Here is a 24,177-nt window from a genome sequence, read left to right on the forward strand (position 1 = left end):
TTTCTTTATTTGCATGGCTTTTTAGCAAATGTTATAAGCGCACTATTCTGATATGCGTTCAAGATCATTATAGTGTTACATGAAAAATAGTTTGAAAATAACAAAAAAGGAAAGGATTAGGCATGAGATTTTTTTCAATTATTCGCGCATTGCAGATATGGATGGAAGCCCTTTTAAAATTAAATTTTTTTCTATATACATATGTATACATAACACATTTCAAACAAAAATCAAAATTATAGATTCAAAGAGAGATTAGAGGACGTATAATTAGAAGACAGTCTTTCTGTATGGAAAATTCGTAATTTTTAATCATTTTTATCCATTTGGGATTGAATCTTGAATTACAACACTACTTTTCCAGTTTGAACTTAATATGGTGTTTTAGGTAATATGTGTTTTTTCTCACCATGAGTTTAAAATAGAAGTTTTACAATATTATTGATACGCAGAATAACGGAAAGTGATTACACTATTATAAAGCTATACAGAGTCTTGTGTGCTCCAAAAAAATTATTATTATCATCACTATTACTATTTTTATTATTATCATCATTATTATATCTTTCGACTTTGTTTATTCACAGAATGTTCATTACTGTACAGAATTCCATTGAGTTTTGATACTACTTCTTTTGCTTGTTTTTCTTTACTTGATTTGCTTCATCAACAGATTCACCACATTGGTATCACCGTTGCTCTATCATCCTCAAGACTTTATATCATATTAGGAAAATGGCAGACTTTTTTTTAAAAATTATAAACAAATACCGTTATTTAGTGTACGTAGTAAACTATAAAAAATATCTTACTACAAAAAAACACAATGATTTTCCTTAGAGTACACAGTGACGACATGTAAAGAATGTACAATACAGCGGCTCTCGTTGTAGCCACTGAAAAACGACAGTAATTATTATGATATCTAATAATATAATAATACAATTACAATATTACTAAATCCCTATAATTATTAACCGTGTTAAATACTATATTAAATACACAAGTACCTTATTTTTTCGTTTGTTTTTATACACAGCGCGCAAATACTCGAAATTAATTACTCAGAATTAGATTTACATTTTCAAGTTTAGGCATTTAACACGAGTTACAAACTCTACGATACTCTTTCAACTGTTTTTTATCCACCGACCAAACTTTCCTTTAGCATTCCTAAAACGTTTGGGGGGTGGCTGAAGATTAGATCTAGGCGAAGTAGAACTTCTTAGACGTCGATTACTCGCCACTGTTACAGATAAAACACCATTGTCCATATCAACTTGATCATCTATTTTCGTCATTCTAACGACGGGTTGGAACTCTATACTTGATCGACGATTTTCTAATTCAACCGACGATACAACCGGACTCACTCTGTGCGAAACTGAAAATGTAAATTCAATGTCAGAATCTCTAGCTTCCGATGATACAGTTTCCTTATGATGACGTTTTCTCGAATTCTGTTGTTTCTTAGAAGTTATATTAAGATTAGTATCCTTTTTACATGAATTTTCATCTTCAAAACCGGAATTATTCACATCAGACGACGACATCTCATCACGTTGTCGTTTTCTCGACACAGAATTTGTATTTGATTGTTTCTGAAGTATAATTATCGGCGGTGTTTCCTTGGAGTATGAATTTTCAGAGTTATCATCTTTCAAATCAGAACTAAGAGTTTCGGAAGACATTTCTTTATAGGCTCGTCTTTTTGACAAATTATTGCTGACTTGTTGCGTTCTAAAATTCGTAACTGAATTACCATCTTTTCGACAAGAATTGACATGATTTTCACCCTCTGTATCAGACCCATGAGTATCCGATAAGACGTCCTCATTCTGACGTCTCCTGCTGATATTATGAGAATTTGGCTGTTTTCTCGATGCCGCAACACTGTGAGACTCATTTCCAAGATTGCTATCTGGACCTTCTTCGTCAATGCTATAATTTTTATAGTCGGATGTAGATATGCTTCTCCGTTGAAGCTTGCGCGAAGTGGCGTTGGTAGAGTGGAGCTGCTTTTTTGAAACTGTAGTCTGGGGGTTACATATATATGAATACTCATGGCTTTGAAGATTCTTATCCCCTTCAGTCGTTTCTTCAGTGTGCTGGGATAAATCTTTATTGGTTTTGGTAATACTAATCTCACGGTGTGTAGAATCATCTGTATTTTCGGAGTTCTTAGACAAACTTTTGGCAGTGTCTTCTATGTTCCTATGCTTTTTCGACGAATTTTCATTCTTCACATTACCAGGAGATATACCTGAAGAACTTGAGTCCGTGCTCTTTGCGCTACTACTTTGTATCCTATCCATCAAATCTTCTGTCGCCCGATCATCGTCCGCACCATCACCCTGAATTAAACGATTACTATTAGATTCTGCTATTATCAGATTCAAATTCCCCTCTAACCTGCTCGAAATATTCTTGTCGTCAGAATTTTCTGATAGTCTATCATCGATTTTTTTATCAGGTACATTTTCTCTCTCGCACTCCACGTCGGTCGATTGCTTAGACTGTAACTTTTTTCTCATTTTAATACCGGGCCACCCTGTTCTGTTTTTTCTACGCTTTCTACGCTTCAACGGAGATTCGGTACTGGTGACCTCGCCGCACTCGGAACTGGCACATGATGAATTATCTAAACAAGTAATTTCTTGACAATTGTCTAACAACTCCAACAAATCTGGGGGCGGTCCTTTTGGTATATGGGGATGTACCAAATTTAATTCAATCGATGTACCCAACTCAGGTGGTTCAAACGAGTCTTCTAAACCTAAGAAATGTTTTCCACATAACATATCATCTATGTTCCTTGCTATTTCTTTGAGGTCATCATCAGCTTCAGACTTCACCTCGTATTTTGCTTCCGGTTTAGGTGTATTCGTCCGCGACCTCACATACTGAGCTTCTTCTTCTATAATACTCAAATTCGTTGACTGTAATTGCTCTTTCTTTCGAATAATAGTTGACATAATGGCCAAAGTTGAAGCGTGACATCTAGGACTCTTTCTAGGTGATCTACCGATGCCTCCTCCCCCTCGTCCGCGCCCTCGTTTCCTATTGCCATCGCTTCTGTTGAAGCCCCTGGCCAATGTTTCATGGAAATTTTCAATTTCATATGGCAGTAAGAATGGTTTTTGATTATCTCCCTCACTGAAACAATGCCAAAACTCTGCCCCTTTGTCCTGACGTTGATACGTTTGGTACCAGGGCTCAGATTTGGGCACAGCCTCGAACGAAAATTGCAACTTTTCCACTTCTGGTGAAGGTTTAGCTGAAAATAAAGTTTCCGTACTCTCTATGTTGGAATCAACAGCTTCTACTTTATTCACATCTGAACACAAGCCTTGCTGCGAGTCTTTTACACCCGTAAGAGGTGCTTGATACCTCAACCTACTTCCTGGTACCTGAAATTTATAGTAATCTGTGTTGTCTTTGATCAAAGCTTCCGCCTGCGTCCGCCTTCGTTTTCTTGCTCGTCCAGAAGAAATTGAATCCTGGGAATCCTCTTCATTAGTTTCATCACACACAGAAGAACTCGAATTGATTATTGAACTCGGAATATACGACGTATCAGTCACATCACGTTCACTTTCAGTATCGTTAGGAACAACACTACTTTGCTGATCGCTTTCGCCGCAATCACTGGTTTCATCTCGCTTTGGTTCACCGAACATAAAGGATTCTGCTTCATCACTTAATAACGATAGTTCAGATTTTCTTACACGTTTAAAACGAACTACAACAGGTTTTTCACTTGAAGGAGCATCATCTTTTTTTGGAGCATCATCGTCAATTTTAACGGGCACAGAATGTAGAGAACTTGGTATTGTACTCGACCTTAACTTATTTCCTAAAACTTCGACCTTATAATAAGCACGATTATCTTCGATTAACCTTTCTTCTACGGAGAGCCTATTGCGTCCTCTAGAGGTTCGAGCTCCCCTTCTACTTGTTTTAATTGTCCTTGGCTGCTCATCCTTTGTTTCTTTTTCCGTCAAACTTGGAGGCACAGAATCCTTGGGTTCATTCGGTATTTCGTTAGTATGACTAACTGAGCTGCCGTTGAGTTGTTTGCTGTCAATTTGAGAGGTTTCACTCGCAGTTGGGATTTTACTGAACTTTAAATGACGATGAACGCTGTCAGATGATTCTTTCGGATGAATATTCTTGTTAGCTTTGAGATTTTTATCATCGATCCTGGAATCTTCCCCATTCAGGAGAACCTCTGGCACTGCTGGGGCAGGGATCTGATTTTCGTTTGAAATTTTCTCCGTGGTATTTAGGCATTTCTCTTCTGCTTCCACTACGCAGGGATTTGCCAAACAACTTAGCTCCAAAACCGAATTGATCTCACACTTTATATCTTTAAAAGCTAGACTTGGCTGATCGTTATGCCTACTATTTGCAGTTTCACATTCCTTGCCCTTGCTATTTGGGTCATTACAGTTATCCAAAGAACATTTTTCATTATATTCCTGATCTTCATTTACCTTAAAATTACCTTCATTAACGCATTTTTCATCTGGATCATCTTCCTCTATCCAGATTGTACCTTTAGCACGTTTTTTTATGGTGAAACCCTCAAATTTATCATATAATTTATCACTTTTGTCAACTTCGTGCCATGGGCTACCTTTAGAGCGCAATAAATGTCCACTTTCATGCTTGGCACGTGTCCGTAAATTATGGGATGGGTTAAGCTTTATATCAAGATTTCTTCTTGCTCCGTTGCATTGCACCATATCGATGTCTCCCGTGCTATAATTATCCAAATCAGGCTTAGATTCCTTCACATCAACCTTCTCTTCCGGCAACACAACACTGCGAAGGCTGCGACCCACGTTTGGAAACAAGCTGCAATCTTTTCTATTTTGGGAATTCACAAAACATAAAATTTCTTTACCACAAAGCAATTTAGATGTGCGATTGCATGATGAATTTATCCGACTAAAAACACTAAGAGTGATTTACATTACTTAATATTAGAAGATTACTTACTGGATGTCTTTGGATCTCTTAAATTTGAGAAAAGCTTCGACACTCGCTCCAGCATTGATCAAAGTGTCAAGTGACAAGAAATTGTCGTCATTGCGAACAAAATTGAGATGCTGATCGCTTCGCAAATGTTTCTTCAAATCCCGATAATCGATTCGACATATTTCACAGTAACCAGCGACCAATTGTTCTGTTCTGCGAGTCCGCGTAGCCCCACCACGAGGCCTACGAGTCATGTCCTTAACCTAGTGAATAGGTATATTGCTATACTTAGATGAAACTTCGAATAATTCAGCCCATTTCTTGGTAAAAATTCAGAAATATTAAATAATAGTTTACTTTATCTTGCTGCTTGACAATCAAGTCCTTTGTATTCTCCTTTATATCTTTACTACTTATGGTTATCTCTTTTTTTTCACGTCGGTTAACGTCAAATGGACAGGAGCCGGGTTCGCCCTCAAAGTTCAACTTTGGCCAGGCTGGTAACTCCAGAAATATAGGTCTTGTGTCCCTGCAATTGCAATGAAAGAATACTTAGAGAAAATTTTATACTTGAAGATTGAATTAGAACGGAAAATATTTCATCATAGTCACCTTTGAAAGGATTCAAACTTTATGTACGGTGCCTTCAACTGCCTTATTTTGGGATCTTTGCTAGGTTGTTGTATCTGTTTCAAATTATATGTGCCTTTAAGGGATGCATAGATCTTGTCTAACCAGCTTTGCAATTTATTTGTTGCCCAGATTGGGATTCCCCAATTCTGAGCGTTCTTCAACGGGTCCACGGAATACTGTTGTGGTTGCGTCAGGGCACGCTCCAACATTGCATCCGCTCGTGACTTCTGAAATACATCATTTATATCCATCGTTACATCGTTGACATTATCAAATATTATGTCACTGATTGAATAATTTATTGTTTCATAGCTTACAGGTCTTGAGGCAATGCCTCGTAGATTAGTTGAGTTAGCAAGTGGGGATTCAGTGACAGGTGACGGAGTTGGGGGAGTCTGTATCGGTGTTTGAACCTCCACGCTCCGCAGCGAGGGGAGACCCCCGCTCCCTCCGCTGGCCCAACCCCATTTAAGCTTATCACCGCTAGTCTGCCCTAGCTTTTCCACTCTGTCGCTAACCACGAGAGTAACGCTCCTCCCCAAGAATAACTCAATTTTCTGCAATAATGATATTCATCAAAATCTCATTTCTGATCTTTTATCAAACATTTAAAGATTGCATTGACAAAATTTGGTAGCGGTGAAGTGGTTTTTGTTGATATAAACTGAACAATTGGTTGGTTTATGATAACCATCGATGTATCAGCAGTTGGGAATAATCATTGAAAAGAACGACTGATTGATACGGATGTAAACTTTGCTCATTTAATATCGCTGGAAATTTTGAATGTGTGCCCAGGTAAATTATCAAATACAAATACGGGATAGTGAAGATGGTCTACCATAATGTAAAAAAATTGTTTATCATGCAGTGGCAATGATAACAAAGTGTAGTTTTAGCATAAATAATCTGTAGTAGAATTCTTTGATATGCCTAAATGTGTAGAGCTGTAACGCTACGACGGATGAATGTGGTTGTAAAAAGTGAAACGTAAGTTAACGTCAACAGATTCTGGCTTGCACAATAATGATAGAGAGTTGATTGTTGGCAAAGTGTATATATTTTGACAGTACCCTAGGATAGAATTTAGAAAATGTTAAATGCTACATTGAAAAATGAATAGTAAATCTGAAGCCCTGACAAGGCCTGAAAGTGTCTAAAATTAGAATAAAGGGAGAATAAAAGTCCGTAACACACTTACAAGAAGCAGAGTCACTGGCCCTAGCGGCCTGCTGTCAAGGAATCCCGAAACACTAACATTTCAACAAAACACAATCACGAAAAATAAAACATCTGATCTGATCACACGTGTAGAATGTTAACCAAATTGTTTTTAATCACCGTCTAGTATTAAACACGATTTTGATCATCGGATTTATCGTTTTCCGAGCAGAAAAACCAACGAAAATCAAGCTAACACCGAGAGTGGCGGACAGTCGTGGATCAAACCTGTCAGGCACAAAATGGCCAATCGTCGTTAACAGCTTGCCGCCAACGCCTAGAGGCGGCGCTTTGCGCCCTAAATAACAATATTACAATTGAAAAACATTGTTTAAATAGATACAAAACTAGTTTTCAACAACCCGCTAATTAGCCTTCAATTTTTCTTAGATATTTTTTAAATACAACTTTTCAAAAAGATCGCCCCACTTAAAAACTTTCCGATGCAGCCTTAAGATGGCGCTCGACAGTCTATATATTTACACTTTGAAAACAGAAAAAAAAAAGACACAAGACTATGTTTAACAACAATTTTCCTTCATACATCAGATTCATTCTGGAGATCTTTTTGATCATTATATCGTACAAAATATCGACTCCCCCATTTTACATATTTAACATTTAGGGCGGCGCCCCCGCCCAGCTTCTAGCAACAGCTCACAGTATTCTAAAAGGACTTAAAAACTGGCTCAGCTAGAGTGCGTCCGTTAAAACTGTGCTTATTTCAAAGCGTTGAATAGATTTTCTAACAAACTATTGATCAAAGCAACATAATAATTCACAAATATTTAATTCAACAATCAAAAAGTTATTAAAAAATTAATCGCACAACACATCTACCGCGATGACAACAAAGAAAACTAGGCAAAAGCATGGACATGGGAATAGTGGCCGAGTTACCTTAAAATGTTATGTCGAACATGGCATAGGAAGAGAGAGATGACTTTAAAAAGAGACAGAGTACAGAAATAGCGGGAAGGCCTTATAAAAGAGCAAACAATAATTGATGGATGACATGAAATCCTAAAAAAAACAATGAATACATCGAATAAACAAATTATTCAATACCAAACTTGCACTCACCCCACCAAGATCCTTTATTTTAGCTTCTAATTTGTTCGACAACACATGATTCTTTATATCCAAATAAAACGTATTTTTTTCAAGAGGGTTAGGGCCTTTTTGGATCCAGACATCTACAAAAATTAAAAATTACGACGAACGTTAATAAAGAAACGACTGAAAATATAAAATATTCATTTCACATTCGAAAAACAATGAATAAACATATCATTCTTCATACGAATATAAATACCAATTATTTTTCATAACCTAACAAAAATCGCTCGTTCAGATGTTTCAATCGTTGCAAAAGAAAAGAAATACCTGTTTTTGTCATAAATTTTAATCGACACGTGCCAATTGTAAACATGTGATTGTAAACAGGAAAAAAAATAATCAAAAGCAACCGGCAACGAGAAAAAAATTAACATCGCCGTTTGACCGGATGCACTCGTTCTTGAATATTATTTTTTCCCTCTCATTTTCTTTTTTTTTCTTTTCTTTCTTTTTACGTAACGCTAACTCATGATTTGTTTATTGAACGTACGGGAAGAACGTCTTTCCGTTTCCCTCGACCTGTTTTCTTGTGGGTGCTGCTGCTGCTGCTGCTGGGCCTTGGACGGCGATACCATTCCTATGCGATACCCCGCGCGACCCGCGACAAAAATATTTTCTTCTCACAAAACGTTCTAGAGGTTAACACACTTTCCATTCTAACTTCAAGTCTCACATTATGTCACTTGACTCTGTAAACCTGGATTATTAATATCTATTTTTACGTAATGCCGACTTGAAATATCAATTTATAAGAGGATATTTTCAGTAGGCATATTTCATTCTTATTCACTGCACCGAAGATGAAAGTTCTTAGCTCACTTCTTCGCAAGAGCTTGATTTGCTGTGTACTGTCATTGCTGAAAACATTTGTCAATATTAGTTTTTGGCGGCGATAGTGATAACTTGGCAGACGATAATGTCCCTAGATCGATTTTTTCGATCGTTGTTTTTTTTCTGAAATTTGAAGCTCGACCGTGCAGTGGATGAATGTATCTATCGATGGTCATCAGCCACAGGGTTGGTGAGAACTGTGTCAATAATTTTATGTCAAAGATAATAAATGAAGACACGTCACGTATTTCTCTTTTCTAATAGAAAAGTGCTCCACCCTCTTCTGTTCTAATTTATAAATAAAATAAAGATTTTATTACTTTTTGTCAAATGTTCATCCACTGAGGAATAATCGATAATATTTGCGTCGTCTGGTACACCTGTTGATTATGACATAACTTTCGAAACAATTTTTCGGAAAAACTTATGGAAATTTACCATAATTTGCCGATATCCACATGACCTTGCTACAATGACTAGTCCCAAGATAACCTACATACATGTTTGTAATCACCTCTTTAATCCTAGATATATTGAACAATGTGTAGATATGTAGGTAGAGATATAGACAAATGCTATGTTCTATCCATTTGGATCTGAGTGTAAAATTTTATAAGTTGCGTGTTAAGACTTGTACGAAAGTGTGTAAGATCTGCTTTGCTGGTTGGGTCATTCCTAAAACAAATATCTGTGATCTCGTTACTTAACAATTACGTTATTCGTCGCGTTAATTATTAGTTTTTATAGCTATTCAAAAATCAAATAATAAACTCTCATAGAGGATAAACTAGCACCCATCAAACGAAAGACTAATAAGTCCAGTGTTTTCAATACCGAAATTTACAGAGCATTACGCTGCTAAAGAATAATAAGGAAAAATGCTTTCCTGTACTAGACGTCTTGGAAAAATTGCTCCATTCTCAAGAGCTGTACAAAGTCTCTACAGGAATCAATCTACTTTAAAATTGGACGTAGATGAGTTTGATATTCCCATGCCTTGGGGAAAGATTGCTGGTAAGCACAAACACATTTTTCTATGGATCCCCTATTCTATTAGTTTGCTATAGGTATAGCTATCCATGGATCTATGAATTCCTCAAGGTCGATTTAACAATCAAAGGCTTTTGCATATCCTCACAAGTTGTTCACAATTTCAAATACTTTTTAGCCAAATGGTGGGGTCCCAAAGATCGTCAGCCAATCCTGGCACTTCACGGATGGCAGGATAATGTGGCAACGTTTGATACGATGATTCCACTTTTACCACCAAATACATCTGTACTTGCAATAGATTTACCTGGTCACGGATACTCGACATGGTTACCGCCGGGACAACCATACTCCCTACTCGGTAGTGTGCTCCTTATTCGGAGGATAGTAAAATGGTACAAATGGCAACAAGTAAAACTTTTAGGACATTCTATGGGGGGTATGATGGTGTTTCTGTACGCTTCTTACTTTCCAAAAGATATTCAATTTGGTATTTCCATCGACATGATAAGTCCACCTATCACCGAAGCTAGTAAAAACTGCGAAAACATTGCTTGGCAAATTAACGAGATTCTCAGATTAGAGACTCGCAAAAGCCAACCACCTAAGTACAGTTATAAAGAATTAATGCAGAAATGGATTATAGGAACTGATCATTCTCTGGATGAACCTGCTTGTGAATTATTGATGGTACGAAGCGCCAAGGAGATACAGGAAGGGCTTTTCATATTCACTAAAGACCCACGACTGATAAAATACAGTTCTCTTGACACGGGCTATTCACTTCCATACACCTTGACATTGGCTGAACGGATCAAATGTCCGTACAGAATTATCAAAGCCATTGATTCACCATGGTACCAAGACAAACAGCTCTCTATTCAAACCGTCAAAGAAATGGAGAAAAGTAGTGTAGATTTTAAATTCCATTTGATACCTGGAAAACATCATTTGCATTTGACTCATCCTGAGACAGCTGTTGAAATAATTAATCCATTTTTAGAAAAATACAATGTGTAGCGAATAAGTAAGAAAAATTAGTTAGGATAGTTGGTATATTATCACATGTCAATCGATTTAGTCAAACTGGAGATGATAATAATTTATTCTGGATTGGTTTAGATCATTGATTGACTAGCCAAAGCTATTTATTTGTTGGAATAATTATCTTAAGAAAGTATGTAACGTGAAATAAATTATCACAGATGAATGAATCTTTTGTTAACAACTTGTTTCTTTGATGGTCCAGTTTTCAAGCTACAATATGCTGTCATGAGCTTCCATCGGTTTTAGAAAAGTGTTCGTGTACTTTGCCTGGATCTCATAATTTCACTTGGTAACAAATTACGATTGTTCAAGGAACTGTTCACAATTGTCACGCTGAAACGTCAGAACGCCGATAGTCGCGTGGTCGAGAATGAGCGAATGACGTAACTTCAGGTCGCGTGATCGACTCGTGGGGCTTCGGAATGGTTGAAAAATCTCGACAATTTCCCCTTCCACCCTTTTTCCCACCACCGGAGGGTAATGTAGTGAGTATTCCTAGTGGTATTCCTCCTTCGTCTCTTCCACCACCCTTGATTCACCCAACAAAAATCTTCAAGGTTCCTAGATACGGATCGACGTCAAGGCGCACGAACGGACAGACAGAAAATACACGCGCATGGCGCACTACTAAACTTTAGACTCTGGTGTACAAAACCTCCGTGCTTCTGTTTCCTTTTAGTTTTTAAGTCAATTAGTGCGAGTTTGTCGCTCATTCGTTACGCTTGCGTTTTGAGCGTAAGAATTTTGTTGTTATTTTTTTTTCTTTTCTTTTAACATTCTTTCGTCAATTGTGTTAAAAAGTGGCAAGTTTATTCAACAATTTTTAACCGTGATGCGTTCAACTGGATGAACCGCTCGTACCGTGAACTCGAAAAGGATATATAATATTAATAATAATAATAAAGAAAGAGTGAACGGTGTTGCGAAGATTTTATTTATTTTTTAAGTAAAAAATTTATTACATTTTCTAAGTATCGACAAAATGTCGAACCCAGAAATTGAGATGCATTACACACCGCCAACGTCGGATACAATTCAGACAAAGCCTTTTCCGATAAGAGGTAATTAAAAGATTCATTTCCTACACATTTCTTTATAACACTCATTGCTGTATGTGTATATAACGCAATAGTCATTTATTGCAATAATAGGCACATTCCGATTATAACCTTATCTCTGTCCATATAATATATTATGCATTCCTAGGATTCAGCTATAATTAGTTCTCAGCTCATTTATGGGTATCGAAATCTTATCTGAACATTTCAAAATATCGTTTCTTTTCTATGATACTGAAAAATTAGTCCTCGTTAACGTTGCCTTAATATCACTGAGATTCGTTGTATCAATAAAAAATTCTGTTGACCTTTTACAAAAAATACACACCTACGTCTAGAGTATACTGCTCACGTTACCTGCGTGAAAATCTAGGAAACATCAAAGAATTTCGCTGACGGATAAGTTGGAATATAAATAGAGAAAAGCAGCCTTCAACACTTGTCAGAAACTTTCTTACTTTATTTATTTCATTTAATTTTTATTTTGCATACATCAGAAACGCATAAATCGATAATGAAACGGAGTCTCGGTCGCTGGGCAAAAGCACAGCGCCCTAAAGTATATCTTGTTACATGTAGTGTACATATGAACTTTTTTTTTTCATAATTGCTGATAAGAAAAATTGAAAAGTAAACTTCATCTCTTCTCAAATTTTTCTATTCACGCCATGGAATATTACCGACTTCAAAAATGATTCCACTTCTTACTCTAAAAGCCAAGAATTGATCATTTCAACCGTGTTGAATTATTTCCAGAGTTAACCAGACTAAAGCAGCAGGCTATGAGCAATATAATGTCTAAAGATTGGCTCGAGGCCAATTATTATTATTATATTTTCTGATAATATAAAGAATTTTTTCAAATATTCAAGTATTTTAATACTTATCTCATGGCACAAGCATTATCAGAGTGACAAAAAGAAAAGCAAATCAAATAAATTTGCCTTACTATTAATTCCACTAATTATTCGCAATGAATAGTTGAAAGCCGCTATCCAAACAAACAAAATAAAAAATATAATGTCATACTTTTTCTGTCTTGCATTTTACCATATTTTACTAATATGTATAGTATCGCTCACATCGTTCACGTCAGCACACATTAAAGCAAACAAGTTCGAAGGCCTTTGCATATATAAACGAGGTTCGATTGTAGAAAAAAGAAACATAAATGAACAAATACTGTAAGTACGAAAAAAAGGAGCAGAATCGTACTTTACATGACTAACGAAATGCGAGTTGTAAAAAGATTCCTGAAATTTTCTCCGGCTTCGTTTCCTAAATAGAAATATGAATTGAAATCTCTCGAGTTACATCAGAGATGCATAATAATCAGATTAGAGAAACGAACGACCGAACCCCCGTTTTATCGTAATAAACATAAAGGCTTTATATTATCTACAGAATGTAACATTGCACAACCCTGTACAGAGACATTCTTTTCTCTTTTCCTTTTTGTTCTTTGCTTTTTAATGAGAAGGTGTATTTTTTCGACTTTTTTGAAACTAAGTTGCGTCTATGAATTTTTTAAGTACATTGGAATGAAAAGGAAAATGATGAATACAATTATTATCATTTCTTTTTTTTTTTCAAACCTCGCGTGCTATAATATAAATTGCCCGATGTCTCTGCTGATTTGCTCAAAGGCTAACAATAAAATATAAAAGCAGGCATTGGCCAGTCATGCGAAGATCACGTTTCTGTCGAATGAGTAGGTGGAGGCAGCCGGATTTTTTTTTCGCGTTACGTTACAGTTGATCGTTGGAATTCATTGATTCACAAATTCCGTATTTTTTTGTATATTTTTTTACAATCTCCTGAGTTGATCCATTTCACATTGTTCTTTTTTTTTTTTTAATTTTTTTCTGGTTTTGATCATCTAAGAATGAAATTTTTTTACCGTCATTGCAATAATTCAACAGCTGTAAGATTGTATAGATATATGTATATTATAACTATTGCTTATTTGAATAAAATTTTTTTGTAATCATAATCAGTCAAAGATAGGATATAATTTCAAATCTGGGATACCGATATGTTTGTCGAAGAATCATATGACTTGTTATCTTAGAGATATCGGTTCAATGGTTTATTAATAAAACAGAGAAGTTATCGTTGGCATTTTATATGATTGATCTTGCAATTAGAAATGATGAAAGGAAATATGAAGGGAGAGAAAGAGACTTCGCTTTTGCCTATTATACATACTTTGAATGAATTCATGAAACTGTTTGTTTGTCTTTTTTTCCTTTTTAGGAGAACGTGCGAATTACGTGAACAAACCACACGTAATAGCAATGGTTGGATTACCTGCACGTGGGAAGACTTATATATCAAAAAAACTCTGCAGATATTTAAATTGGATTGGAATAAATACGAAAGTATTTAATTTGGGAGAATATAGGAGACATGCGACGACGGCTTATCAATGCCACGACTTTTTTAGACCAGATAATATTAAAGCAATGGCAATAAGAACACAATGTGCGATCGATGCTTTGAATGATGTTTGTCAATGGCTTGAAAATGGCGATGGAGAGGTGGCTGTTTTTGATGCAACGAATTCAACTGTTGAAAGGAGAAGGATGATTCAAGATATTGTTGTTAAAAAAATGGGTTTCAAATTATTCTTTGTTGAATCGGTATGCAACGATCCGGAAATTGTTGAGCAAAATATTATGGAGGTAGGCTGCAAACGATACAGTTCCTATTAATCGGTAATCGAACTTCATAAGAGAGCACAAATTTAAATGCACTGTTTTATACCTCCTTCCATTCGATCTATGTATATTTTTTTTTTCAATTACAGGTAAAAGTTAGCAGCCCGGATTACACAGATATGAACAAGGAAGCCGTTCTTGCAGATTTTATGATGCGGATAGAACATTATCAGGAGAAGTATCAGCCTCTCGATGAGAATTTTGAAGCTGATTTGTCGTTTATGAAAATTTATAACACGGGGGAAAAAGTACTCGTGCATAAACACGAAGGACATATTCAAAGCAGAATAGTTTATTATTTAATGAACATACATATCGTGCCTCGAACTATATATTTAACAAGACATGGAGAAAGTATAATGAATCTTGAAGGAAGAATAGGTGGTAATTCTGACCTCAGTGCCAGAGGATACGAGTACAGCAATGCTCTCGCTCAATTTATTGCTCAGCAGGATATACAGGAATTAAGGGTATGGACCAGTAAGCTAAAGCGTACTATACAAACTGCTGCCGGTGTTAAAGCTCCACAAGAACGATGGAAAGCTTTGAATGAAATTGATGCGGTAAGGTTTTATCATCTGTCACTGCTACAAATTATAGATAAAGTTCACTGTGTATTATTGTTTCGAGATATTCTAGTACAAATAATTGAAAAAGTTTTTCATTTCTTTTCATTCAGGGAATCTGCGAAGAAATGACCTACGAAGAAATAGCTGATAAATATCCAACGGACTTTGCTGCGAGGGACCAAAATAAATTTTCATACAGATATCCTAGGGGTGAAAGTTACGAGGATTTAGTTGCCAGATTGGAGCCAGTGATAATGGAATTAGAACGCCAGGGTAATGTCCTTGTAGTAAGTCATCAAGCTGTTCTAAGATGTTTGCTTGCCTATTTTCTGGACAAAAGTGCTGGTAAGTTCTTTCGAGGTTCATAATATTAGTCGTAATTATGTTTATTGTCAAATTTGTTGATAACGTAAAACCAGAGCAATGAAAGCAATTCGATGAATTCGAGAAATTCAGGTGACCACATGATCATAATATTGCAGATGAGTTACCGTACTTAAGCGTGCCCTTACACACCATCATGAAGCTAACGCCTGTGGCCTATGGGTGTAAAGTAGAGCATATTCGACTGCCCATAGATGCAGTGGATACTCATCGACCAAAGCCAAAGGTACAAAGGAATAAAACAAATTGCTGACAATTATGCAATTGAACAATATTCAATTTTAGGTTTTGATTGCTAGATTTTTTTTTTCTTTAATTTTTCCTGTGGATTGTGGCGCTTTTTACTTATTTGATACAAACTACTACCTGTCTTGGTGCCTGAGCCCTGTGCTAATAAAAAAAACAAACTTTTTATGTGTATCTGTTGCTCGTCTTTTAATGCCCTCCATAACGTCCGCCTGATAATAATGTAGTTTAGGTAAAAAAATTGTTAATTTTTATTTCATTTTGTTTTCTTATTAACCTTTTTTTCATCTATCAACATATCGTTGTTGCGTACCCATTACACTGTTGCTCTAGCTAAATTAACCTTGTCCAGTATATTTAGAAAAAGTAAAAAGCCAACATAGGTAATTGTCAAAAACGACGCACGGATTTATCAATGTGCAGATTATTATCATTATGTCCATAAATTATGTCTTGTGCATGCTAATATTATAGTTTGCATTAATCAAAATTCGTAAATCTTTTTTTTTCTCCAAGTTTTTTTGTCGAAATTTATGCGTGTGTGTAATAGATATGAAATTTGACATTATCTATCCTCATCCGTAGTTACATAACGCAGTTTATCATTAGAGTTTAAAAAAAAATTGGTGCGTGTACTACGTTAATCATGTATCTTGATGAAATTTTGTTTGTAATCTTATACAACTGCTAGTTGAAGCAAATGTCAAATATCCGATAGTGATGTTTGTAAAGTTCAGAAAATTCCATTACTAAACCGACACAATATCTTGACTTTTGGATTTAGATTGATCAAATCAAAGACTAAATAATTTTCCATTCATTTTAGATACCTGGATATTTGGAGGAACGTTTCCGGGGCAATCCTAAGACATTGCTTACGTGATGTAACAATGCTGTTCTAATAAAATTCTATTACTACGTTATCTTGTGGCAAGAAGGAAGAATTGATATTGTTGGCAGCTGGCTGCCAAAGAGAGCGAGTATAATGCTGGAATATTTAGATCTGTTATCGAGAGATATAAATGAAAACATCAAAATTCCACCGATATATTTGAGCTACTCCATTAAATCATACTTTTAACAAAGGCACGTATAAAAAAGAAAATAGAAAATGAAATAAACAATGGAAAAACTTTGCATGAAATTACTACGTAATTGTGATTTGTTGTTATCAAAATTTTTATGTGATAAGAGTACTTGGATAATGAGTATTCTACAAAAATTTTAAATTATTATATAGTATTGATATTTTCTGTAAACCGTTGATAGATTATCTTTGCCCATTTCAAATTTCACTCTCCAATTTTACATAGGTTTAATGTATACGTAATTTTTTGAATGAAAGAATCCTAATAGTGAAATTTCAAATAAAAGATTGATAACGATCCTTGTTCAATATTATTGATCTGTATAATTTTGTAAATCTTTTGTAACATTATAAAGAATGTTATATGCAAACGGTCATTAACTTGCTTCGTGGTAACTATTATTATATCATACATATAATATACTGAAAATATAATATTTAATAACCAAATGCTGTCAGAATCTTCCAAATATATTTTTTATTATGTAAACAGTTACGCCTTACCTTTTTATCAACCATCTTTATATATATGGAAAATTCTATCTGGTCCGAATGTTTGTTTGTTTGTATCTCATCGTTCTTGTCAAACAATTTCTTGCAGTGATAGACAAACAAATTGAACTTTGTATGGCAGAAATGGAATATTTTCAAAGAATCCCTGAACACAATTGCTGGCTCTTTGTTGGTATAACATAGTCAAGTTTCATGTAATGGAGACAAATGATTTACCTTTCCAATTTGGTGTACTTCTTGCATCCTACATAAGAACGTTATAAGAACCACAAAATTCTCCATATTTATTTTCAACCATGGCAATTGCTGTTGATTATGAGCCGGTGACGGCGCTACGTCCGCAAACAGTAAAAAGCAAAATGTCCTCCACCGTTCGAGATGGTGCGAGCTGCAAGTCAAGTGCAACCAATTTATCGTGATTTCTATTTCTGTAAATAGCTAAGGTATATTTACTCGCGTTATTGTGTTGCTAGAGTGAAAATTATAAGTTTCTGTTGTGGAATTTTTAATTAATAAAGAAACGATGATTGATCTGACGGTGAAGACGCTGGATTCACGAAATCATTCCTTTTCTTTAGAGGATGATGTAAGTATTCATGATTCAACCGTTCATATATTCGACTCCAAATTAATCAAAATCCATAATAATTATTCACAATTGATTGCTGATGCCATAGGCAACAATATTCTATAATCATGCAAAGTCATGACAAATTTTCTTGGTGTTTCTGATGAATAAATAACAGATGGAACAAAGCAATCTGACATGACAATTTTTAGCCAGATTCTTAACCTGAGAATAACAGACCGCATACGTGTCCATTTGAATATGATTCAAACGTAGTTTGTGTCAGCTTATGACTGGCGTGATAAATAAAATTATACCTACTACTGATGCCTGGCCATTGCCTTGGTAAAATGGCAGTTGTATCCTCAGCTATGCCTGATTGCCAGACAAATTCAACATCCATCATTTCAATTACAGCAGTTGTGATGTCTGGCATATGTCATCTATTCTTTGGTGCTGGCGGGCTGGTATTCTCAGCAGTCTTTTTAAGGCTTCTGGATGTATAACTTTATGTTTTCAGATCACTGTGCAGGAATTCAAAGAACAAATAGCAGAGTCTGTAGCAGTACCTGCCGATTCTCAACGACTCATTTATTGTGGCAGAGTCTTGCAGAATGAAAAAAAGCTTATTGATTATGGTAAAACACAAATTCAATTTTATACACATTTCATTGGATCATTTGACAATACATTTCACGTAAATCTTTCTACCTTTTATTATCAGATGTTAATGGAAAAGTCATCCATTTGGTACAACGAGCACCACCGCAATCGGGTCAACGAGGTAATAGTAGCGGTCAGGGACAGAGCCAAGATCAAGGTCAAAGTCAGGGTCAAAGTACCAATTCCCATAGACCTCACTTTCGCCATGCTCGGGCCCAAGTTCGTCTTCCCAGAATTAACGGAAATGCTATGTACTTGGGTGCCATGTCTTTTCCGGCTGATGCCGAGGGGCCAGGTAATTTGAGGGAGAAAACCCTATTCCGTTCTGTCCTTTTTCATTCTGATAAAAAAAGTTACACATGCTGCATCATTACATGACTATTTTTCTTCAGGTATTCCTAGACCACAAATTTACAATCGACAGCCACAGACGTTATTGGAATTGGTAGATGACATGCTATTGAAAGCTAATCGCTCACTGCATCTCCTAGAGAATCCATCTTCGGCACCTGCTCAAGATCAGCAGCCATCGGAGCAACAACAGGAACCAGAACAGGAACAGGATCAAGAACAAGATCAAGAACAGGAACAAGACGAGTATGAAAATACCATACCATATAATTTCATTATTAAATTTTTATCACGCGCATTTCATCAAGCACTATGGCTATCGCTCACCTTTTCAGTGGCAGTTTTGAAATTGGCGGTGGTGCCACGGGTGGTGGTTTTGCTCAGGCAGCGTCCGCAGCGATAAATGCCGCGCTTTCTGCTGCAGGATTTAATCACGCTGCTCTGTCTACAGCGGCACTCAGCAGCATGACTTTTCTTGGTCCACAAAGTGATGGTGCTAATCCTGCAATAATACACATACAAAGTAAATTATATTCATAAAAAATTCGTAAAATTTTTCTCAACATGCTTTATTTGTTATCGATTAATTAATTTGAATATCTAGGAAATACTGACGATGCAGATTCTGGAATGGCGGTACACTTGAATTCTATCCTTCAATCTTCACTTGCACAACAACAACCGCAAGAACAGCAACAGTCACCATCGGTGCCACTACCACAGCAACAACAAGAACAACCACAGCCACAACAATCACCACAGTCTCAACAACCAGCACAACCACAACAACAACCACAGCAACAAACCGCAGCTAACGGACAGTTTAATGCTGCACCACAACGTCCTGTATTGCCGTAAGTAAATTTTATATCTATAAAAATAGTGAGCTGTGATATAAAAACGCATGTTTTTGGACGATATTGGATGCGCAGAGCACCCGGGCCGCATCAGCTGAGGCCACGAATAAGTCATCTTTGTCAAACTCATGACCGTCTCAGGCCGTATTTGGAGCGTTATCGTGATTTGATGGAAGCTGACCCACCGGTGGCTGAAGGAGTGACAGTAAGTGCTTGATATACATATATGTTACTGAGTAGCTCGTGCCAATGGTTGATTTTGGTCATTACTGGATATCACACCAGAAATATAGCAAAATGAAAAGTTGTATTCCTTTCGTTATACCTTAAGGAAGGACCTGACAGTGTTGCGGAACGCCAACGACTTGTCAATCGCGTTAGCGAAAGCTTGCACCATTTGGCTCACGCGTCTCATGCATTGAGCGATATTATCGTCGATATGAATGAACCTCCACCGAGAACTTTACGTTGCAGACCATTTGTATCACCAGAGTCGGCCTTACTGCAGGCAGGGATGCCGATACAAGTTGAGGTAAAGTACGCCATTGCGCCTATGACACCATGATATAAATTTTTTTTTTTTCAAAAAGAGTAGCTAACCCATCACCACCTGTCAATTCCATGTTTTGTTCTATGTTATTCGATCATTTCTCTTGCACAGGCGCATATAAGTTTACATGGGCGGAATCAAAACGTTAATAATAACAATGAAGGTGCTCACTCGACGGCACCAGTGCCTGGCACAACTCCTGCAGCTGCCAGTTCTGCTGAAAACAGTGAACCGGCAACCGAATCCAATGATACCACTAATACAAATCAACAATCGGAACCAGCTAGTAATCAACAACAACAAACTTTTGGTAAGTAATGTTTTTCGTGTTCGTCCAAACTACAATCAGTGAATTATCAACGATTAAAATGAATGACAAACTTCAGGTACGGTCTTCAATGTTCCTCACAATGTCGAAGTTCTTATGGAAATGGGACCAGATATCACCGTCACTGGACAAAATCAAGCAAACGCAAACAGAAACAATAATAATAATCGCAATCCAGGTAGAGTTATTCGGTAGACAAAACGTCCCATTATAATAAAATGGGCAAATTGTAATATATTACATCGAAGCAGGTGGATTCCCATGGGGAGCTTCACCACCACCTGAATTACTACGTCGAATGATAATGCAACTCATCGCAGGACGGATGGGACCGGGAGTGACAACGGTAACAGCTCCGATTCCGACTACTTCTGCTGCTCCAGCGACGGGTGAACAGCAATCAACGAATAGCGATGGGGCTCCGATTGTAACAACAGTTACTATGGAGGGGTCTGATTCTAATCCTGGCCAAAGTACGCAGGCTAGAGGAAACTCTGGAACGCATCCCACCACTTCGACGCAGACCCGCAGCACTCCACGTCCCCATGTTTTTCACTCCAATACTATCCACTTGCGAATGTTTGATCCCTTTTTACGCTGCAATTCTCACCACATCCGCCACTCTAATACCGCACCCATACTTCCCTCCAATACTTCGAGCACTTTCAACATAGTTTCCGGTCAACAGCAACAAACCAATTCCAACTCAGCAGCCAACGATCAAACTCAAACGGCAACCTCCTCGTCAAATTTGGGTGCCAATCCTCCTACGAGTGAAACAAATAGCAGCACCGGTAACGCGCCATCTGCTACACCTCAGCAAGCTGCTAATCCTTTAGTAAATTTGCTGACGCAAATTCTTGGCGGCATAGGTGCCCAGCCCGGTCAAATGCAAACAACGTCTGGTGGATGGATGCCACTATTTACTGGAAGAATTCCCGTCCTTCAGAATTTGTTGGGCAACGGATCTAATCAAGCTGGAGGTGGAATGACATTGATTGATTTGCTTCAAAATACTCCTGGACTCGGCGTCTCTGCAAATATTGGAATGATCAATCCGTTAAGAATGGGTCAAAATATTCAGGGAGAAGATCTCCTCCTTGACCTAGTCTTCACAGTGGTGAATATTATTAAAAATTTTCATCATTTGTTTTTCCGTAGCCGTTACATTTCTCAACCGGTATTATGCTTCTCCGAAAATAGGCGCAAAGCATAACTCTCGAAGGATGGGAATCGCATCAAATGGGACACTGGGAACCTTTGGCTGGTATCAGACGACCCATACGAGAATTCTTCCAAAATTTCTTTGGATCCACTTCTTTATCCGGATCTGAAGATCGTGTCGTCGATCGTCTAATCAGCGAGTTACAGCCTACGTTAAATCAATTGCTCGTTGAAGACACGAATACGCGCAATGGAACAGAAAGAGGAGTCGATATCCCAGCAACTATCGAACGTCTGTTACGACGACATTTTCTCAACATACTCCGCCTGTTATTTGACAACGGTCAGTTGAATCAAATAATTATAACAATGGAGCTGGAGTCTGGAAAACTCGTAATTTCATGCCTTTCGATTTTCTTTTTCTTTTTTCAATTTCAGACGTGGATGATACCCGTTTTGCGCAAGGTCTTCTAGCGAGCATAAAAACCTTACAAACAGAAGCCTGTTCGGTCCTTCAATATTGCTTCCGAGGAAGGCAACTTCGCATAGAAACTGTTGCCCAACGTATAATCGTTAGTACAATCAATAGTTTCTGTTTATTTGAAGACAATAAGTGTTCACATCAACATCGATTGATATTTCTCTACCTTATTCTGAATCATAGACGAGAGTGACGGAGGGCGTCGAACCTGGTGTACGTCAATGGATCATCAATAGTTGCGTGTCGCTCGTTTGCTCCTACTTGGCTCACATGATCCAACTGCCAGATGACGAAGTGGTACCACTTCTCGTTCTCAGAACTGTTTCCAGATCTCCACCGGCTACGCCGTTAGTTCAACAATACGTAACACAACAGACTCAATCGGAACCGGAGGTAAGTTACACTTGTATAGAAATCGGACGAGTTACGTTGAATGTATATTATATCATCTATTATCTTAGCCTATGGAAACCGATGCAGTGGAGGAAAGAGTCGATGCAGGTATCGTGGATGCTGAGGAAGGTGCAACATTTCCTGGTCATGATGCACTGCCTTCGGTGAGTGTTAAATTTTGTACACACTTGCGTATCTGTAAAATTATAGTCGTTATAATATCGAATCACGTATCAGGATTGGGTCCCAATTATCGCACGGGACGGTGTCAGGCAACGTCACCAACTTCAAGTACAAATGCATAGTCAGGGGATGGGAGAGAGTGGGGTGGGTGGTTTCAGTGACGCTTACTTAGGAGGTATGCCTAGTAAGCGGAGAAAACTAATAGAGCAACAAAAACCGAGGATACTTTTAAGCCCGACGCCGAATCACTCGGCGGTATCGATATCGGTGGAACGTTTGACCAGAGAAAGCATCGGGCGAGCGGGAGTCGAAGAAGTCGAGGGTGTTGGGGCGACTGTCGCTGCTGATGTGGGAGTGAGACGGGCGTTCGGACAAGCCATAAGAGGCTGTCTTCATCAACACCCTCAACGACAAACAGCTCCCGATTTTCCAGATCCGCTGCGATTCCCAAATGCGACAAAGTACTTTGCTAAGAAAGATGAAACTTCAAAAAAATGATATTTCAAATAGTTGGATAAACTTCCGAAAAGCGCATACCGCCGATCGATCTGAAATTTGGTATAATGATGTATTTTGACCCCCTAATCAGGAATATCATAATGAAAATTAGCGCAAACACCATTTTGAATTTGAAAAACGAAGGAGAACTTCTTTTCGCTCAGTGTGAATAATCGCGCATTCCTAACCGATTTAGACTATTTTAGTTTCCCCCAGAAAGGATATGTGGGATAGTCTTAATCAGTTAGGAATGCGCCATTATTCACACCGAGCGAAAAGAGGTCCTCCTTCGTTTTTCATATTTAAAATGGTGTTTGCGCCAATTTTCTTTACGATATTCGTGATAAGGAGGTCAAACACGTTATTATACCAAATTTCAGATCGATCGGCGGTACGCGTTTTTCGGAAGTACACCCAAATAGTTGAAAACTTTTAACTATTACACGCTATTATTTAGACTATCATAATTGTTATAACCACTAAATACTATTACCAATTCTACCACCAAAATAAAACCTCTGACACTTGCATTATTACCTACTTACGACTAGCATAAATTGCTCCACCAGCGCAAATATTGGTCATTACAATTAGAAATGTATTGTTTATTGTATGTAATTGTTGTTACCATCATTGCATACTACACCTAATAATAATCAGTTGTAAGTCTGATGCTGTTATTCTTTTGCATCTCCATTTATTCGTTCCCCAATTTTTGAACTCGATGCCGAGTAGGTCGA

The 24,177-nt window shown here is 37.2% G+C and overlaps 4 protein-coding genes across 8 annotated transcripts; 3 read left to right on the plus strand and 1 right to left on the minus strand.

Moving 5' to 3' along the window:
• Nucleotides 1-283: 283 nt before the first annotated feature.
• On the minus strand, nt 284-8,884 carry LOC105692528. Of its 3 annotated transcripts, XM_012411791.3 has the most exons (7): nt 8,447-8,884; nt 7,921-8,033; nt 5,934-6,173; nt 5,596-5,843; nt 5,341-5,512; nt 5,005-5,246; nt 284-4,872 (listed from the first exon to the last, which is right to left on the minus strand). In XM_012411791.3, the coding sequence occupies exons 1-7, from the start codon at nt 8,529-8,531 to the stop codon at nt 1,131-1,133; spliced, it is 4,842 nt and encodes a 1,613-aa protein (XP_012267214.2). In that variant the 5' UTR covers nt 8,532-8,884; the 3' UTR covers nt 284-1,130. The 3 variants fall into 3 exon arrangements, with proteins under 3 accessions (XP_012267214.2, XP_048505492.1, XP_012267215.2); XM_048649535.1 differs by lacking the exons at nt 7,921-8,033; nt 8,447-8,884 and adding an exon at nt 6,818-7,297; XM_012411792.3 differs by lacking the exons at nt 5,596-5,843; nt 5,934-6,173; nt 7,921-8,033; nt 8,447-8,884 and having other exon boundaries at nt 5,005-5,265; nt 5,341-5,475.
• Nucleotides 8,885-8,979: 95 nt separating this feature from the next.
• Nucleotides 8,980-10,991, plus strand: LOC105692531 (probable serine hydrolase). Its single transcript, XM_012411795.3, has 3 exons — nt 8,980-9,289; nt 9,634-9,801; nt 9,956-10,991. The coding sequence occupies exons 2-3, from the start codon at nt 9,666-9,668 to the stop codon at nt 10,795-10,797; spliced, it is 978 nt and encodes a 325-aa protein (XP_012267218.2). The 5' UTR covers nt 8,980-9,289; nt 9,634-9,665; the 3' UTR covers nt 10,798-10,991.
• A 448-nt stretch (nt 10,992-11,439) lies between these two features.
• Nucleotides 11,440-17,378, plus strand: LOC105692530 (6-phosphofructo-2-kinase/fructose-2,6-bisphosphatase 1). Its single transcript, XM_012411793.3, has 6 exons — nt 11,440-11,885; nt 14,139-14,566; nt 14,692-15,165; nt 15,282-15,516; nt 15,654-15,781; nt 16,628-17,378. Exons 1-6 carry the CDS (start codon nt 11,807-11,809, stop codon nt 16,682-16,684), a joined length of 1,401 nt encoding a protein of 466 aa, XP_012267216.1. The 5' UTR covers nt 11,440-11,806; the 3' UTR covers nt 16,685-17,378.
• A 365-nt stretch (nt 17,379-17,743) lies between these two features.
• On the plus strand, nt 17,744-24,106 carry LOC105692532 (large proline-rich protein BAG6). Of its 3 annotated transcripts, none has more exons than XM_020856106.2 (16): nt 17,744-17,987; nt 18,490-18,607; nt 18,694-18,927; nt 19,025-19,229; nt 19,319-19,506; nt 19,588-19,837; nt 19,916-20,045; nt 20,172-20,372; nt 20,502-20,700; nt 20,777-20,896; nt 20,967-21,838; nt 21,922-22,225; nt 22,321-22,454; nt 22,547-22,756; nt 22,825-22,920; nt 22,994-24,106. In XM_020856106.2, exons 1-16 carry the CDS (start codon nt 17,925-17,927, stop codon nt 23,435-23,437), a joined length of 3,768 nt encoding a protein of 1,255 aa, XP_020711765.2. In that variant the 5' UTR covers nt 17,744-17,924; the 3' UTR covers nt 23,438-24,106. The 3 variants fall into 3 exon arrangements, with proteins under 3 accessions (XP_020711765.2, XP_012267221.2, XP_048505493.1); XM_012411798.3 differs by having other exon boundaries at nt 20,970-21,838; XM_048649536.1 differs by having other exon boundaries at nt 21,039-21,838.
• The last annotated feature ends 71 nt before the right edge of the window (nt 24,107-24,177 follow it).

Source organism: Athalia rosae, chromosome 2 (assembly GCF_917208135.1).
Source record: "Athalia rosae chromosome 2, iyAthRosa1.1, whole genome shotgun sequence".
In the NCBI taxonomy this organism is placed as follows: domain Eukaryota; kingdom Metazoa; phylum Arthropoda; class Insecta; order Hymenoptera; family Athaliidae; genus Athalia; species Athalia rosae.

Coding starts and splice junctions, on each gene's coding strand:
- LOC105692528 (XM_012411791.3), bottom strand. CDS start 8,531: ATGGTATCGCCGTCCAAGGCCCAGCAGCAGCAGCAGCAGCACCCACAA. Junction 8,034..8,446: donor AACGGAAAGACGTTCTTCCC/GTACGTTCAATA, acceptor TAATTTTTGTAG/ATGTCTGGATCCAAAAAGGC. Junction 5,844..5,933: donor GAGGCATTGCCTCAAGACCT/GTAAGCTATGAA, acceptor GATGTATTTCAG/AAGTCACGAGCGGATGCAAT.
- LOC105692532 (XM_020856106.2), top strand. CDS start 17,925: ATGATTGATCTGACGGTGAAGACGCTGGATTCACGAAATCATTCCTTT. Junction 18,608..18,693: donor AAAAAAGCTTATTGATTATG/GTAAAACACAAA, acceptor TTTTATTATCAG/ATGTTAATGGAAAAGTCATC. Junction 22,921..22,993: donor GTCATGATGCACTGCCTTCG/GTGAGTGTTAAA, acceptor ATCACGTATCAG/GATTGGGTCCCAATTATCGC.
- LOC105692530 (XM_012411793.3), top strand. CDS start 11,807: ATGTCGAACCCAGAAATTGAGATGCATTACACACCGCCAACGTCGGAT. Junction 11,886..14,138: donor AAAGCCTTTTCCGATAAGAG/GTAATTAAAAGA, acceptor TTTCCTTTTTAG/GAGAACGTGCGAATTACGTG. Junction 15,517..15,653: donor TTTTCTGGACAAAAGTGCTG/GTAAGTTCTTTC, acceptor ATAATATTGCAG/ATGAGTTACCGTACTTAAGC.
- LOC105692531 (XM_012411795.3), top strand. CDS start 9,666: ATGCTTTCCTGTACTAGACGTCTTGGAAAAATTGCTCCATTCTCAAGA. Junction 9,802..9,955: donor GCCTTGGGGAAAGATTGCTG/GTAAGCACAAAC, acceptor AATACTTTTTAG/CCAAATGGTGGGGTCCCAAA.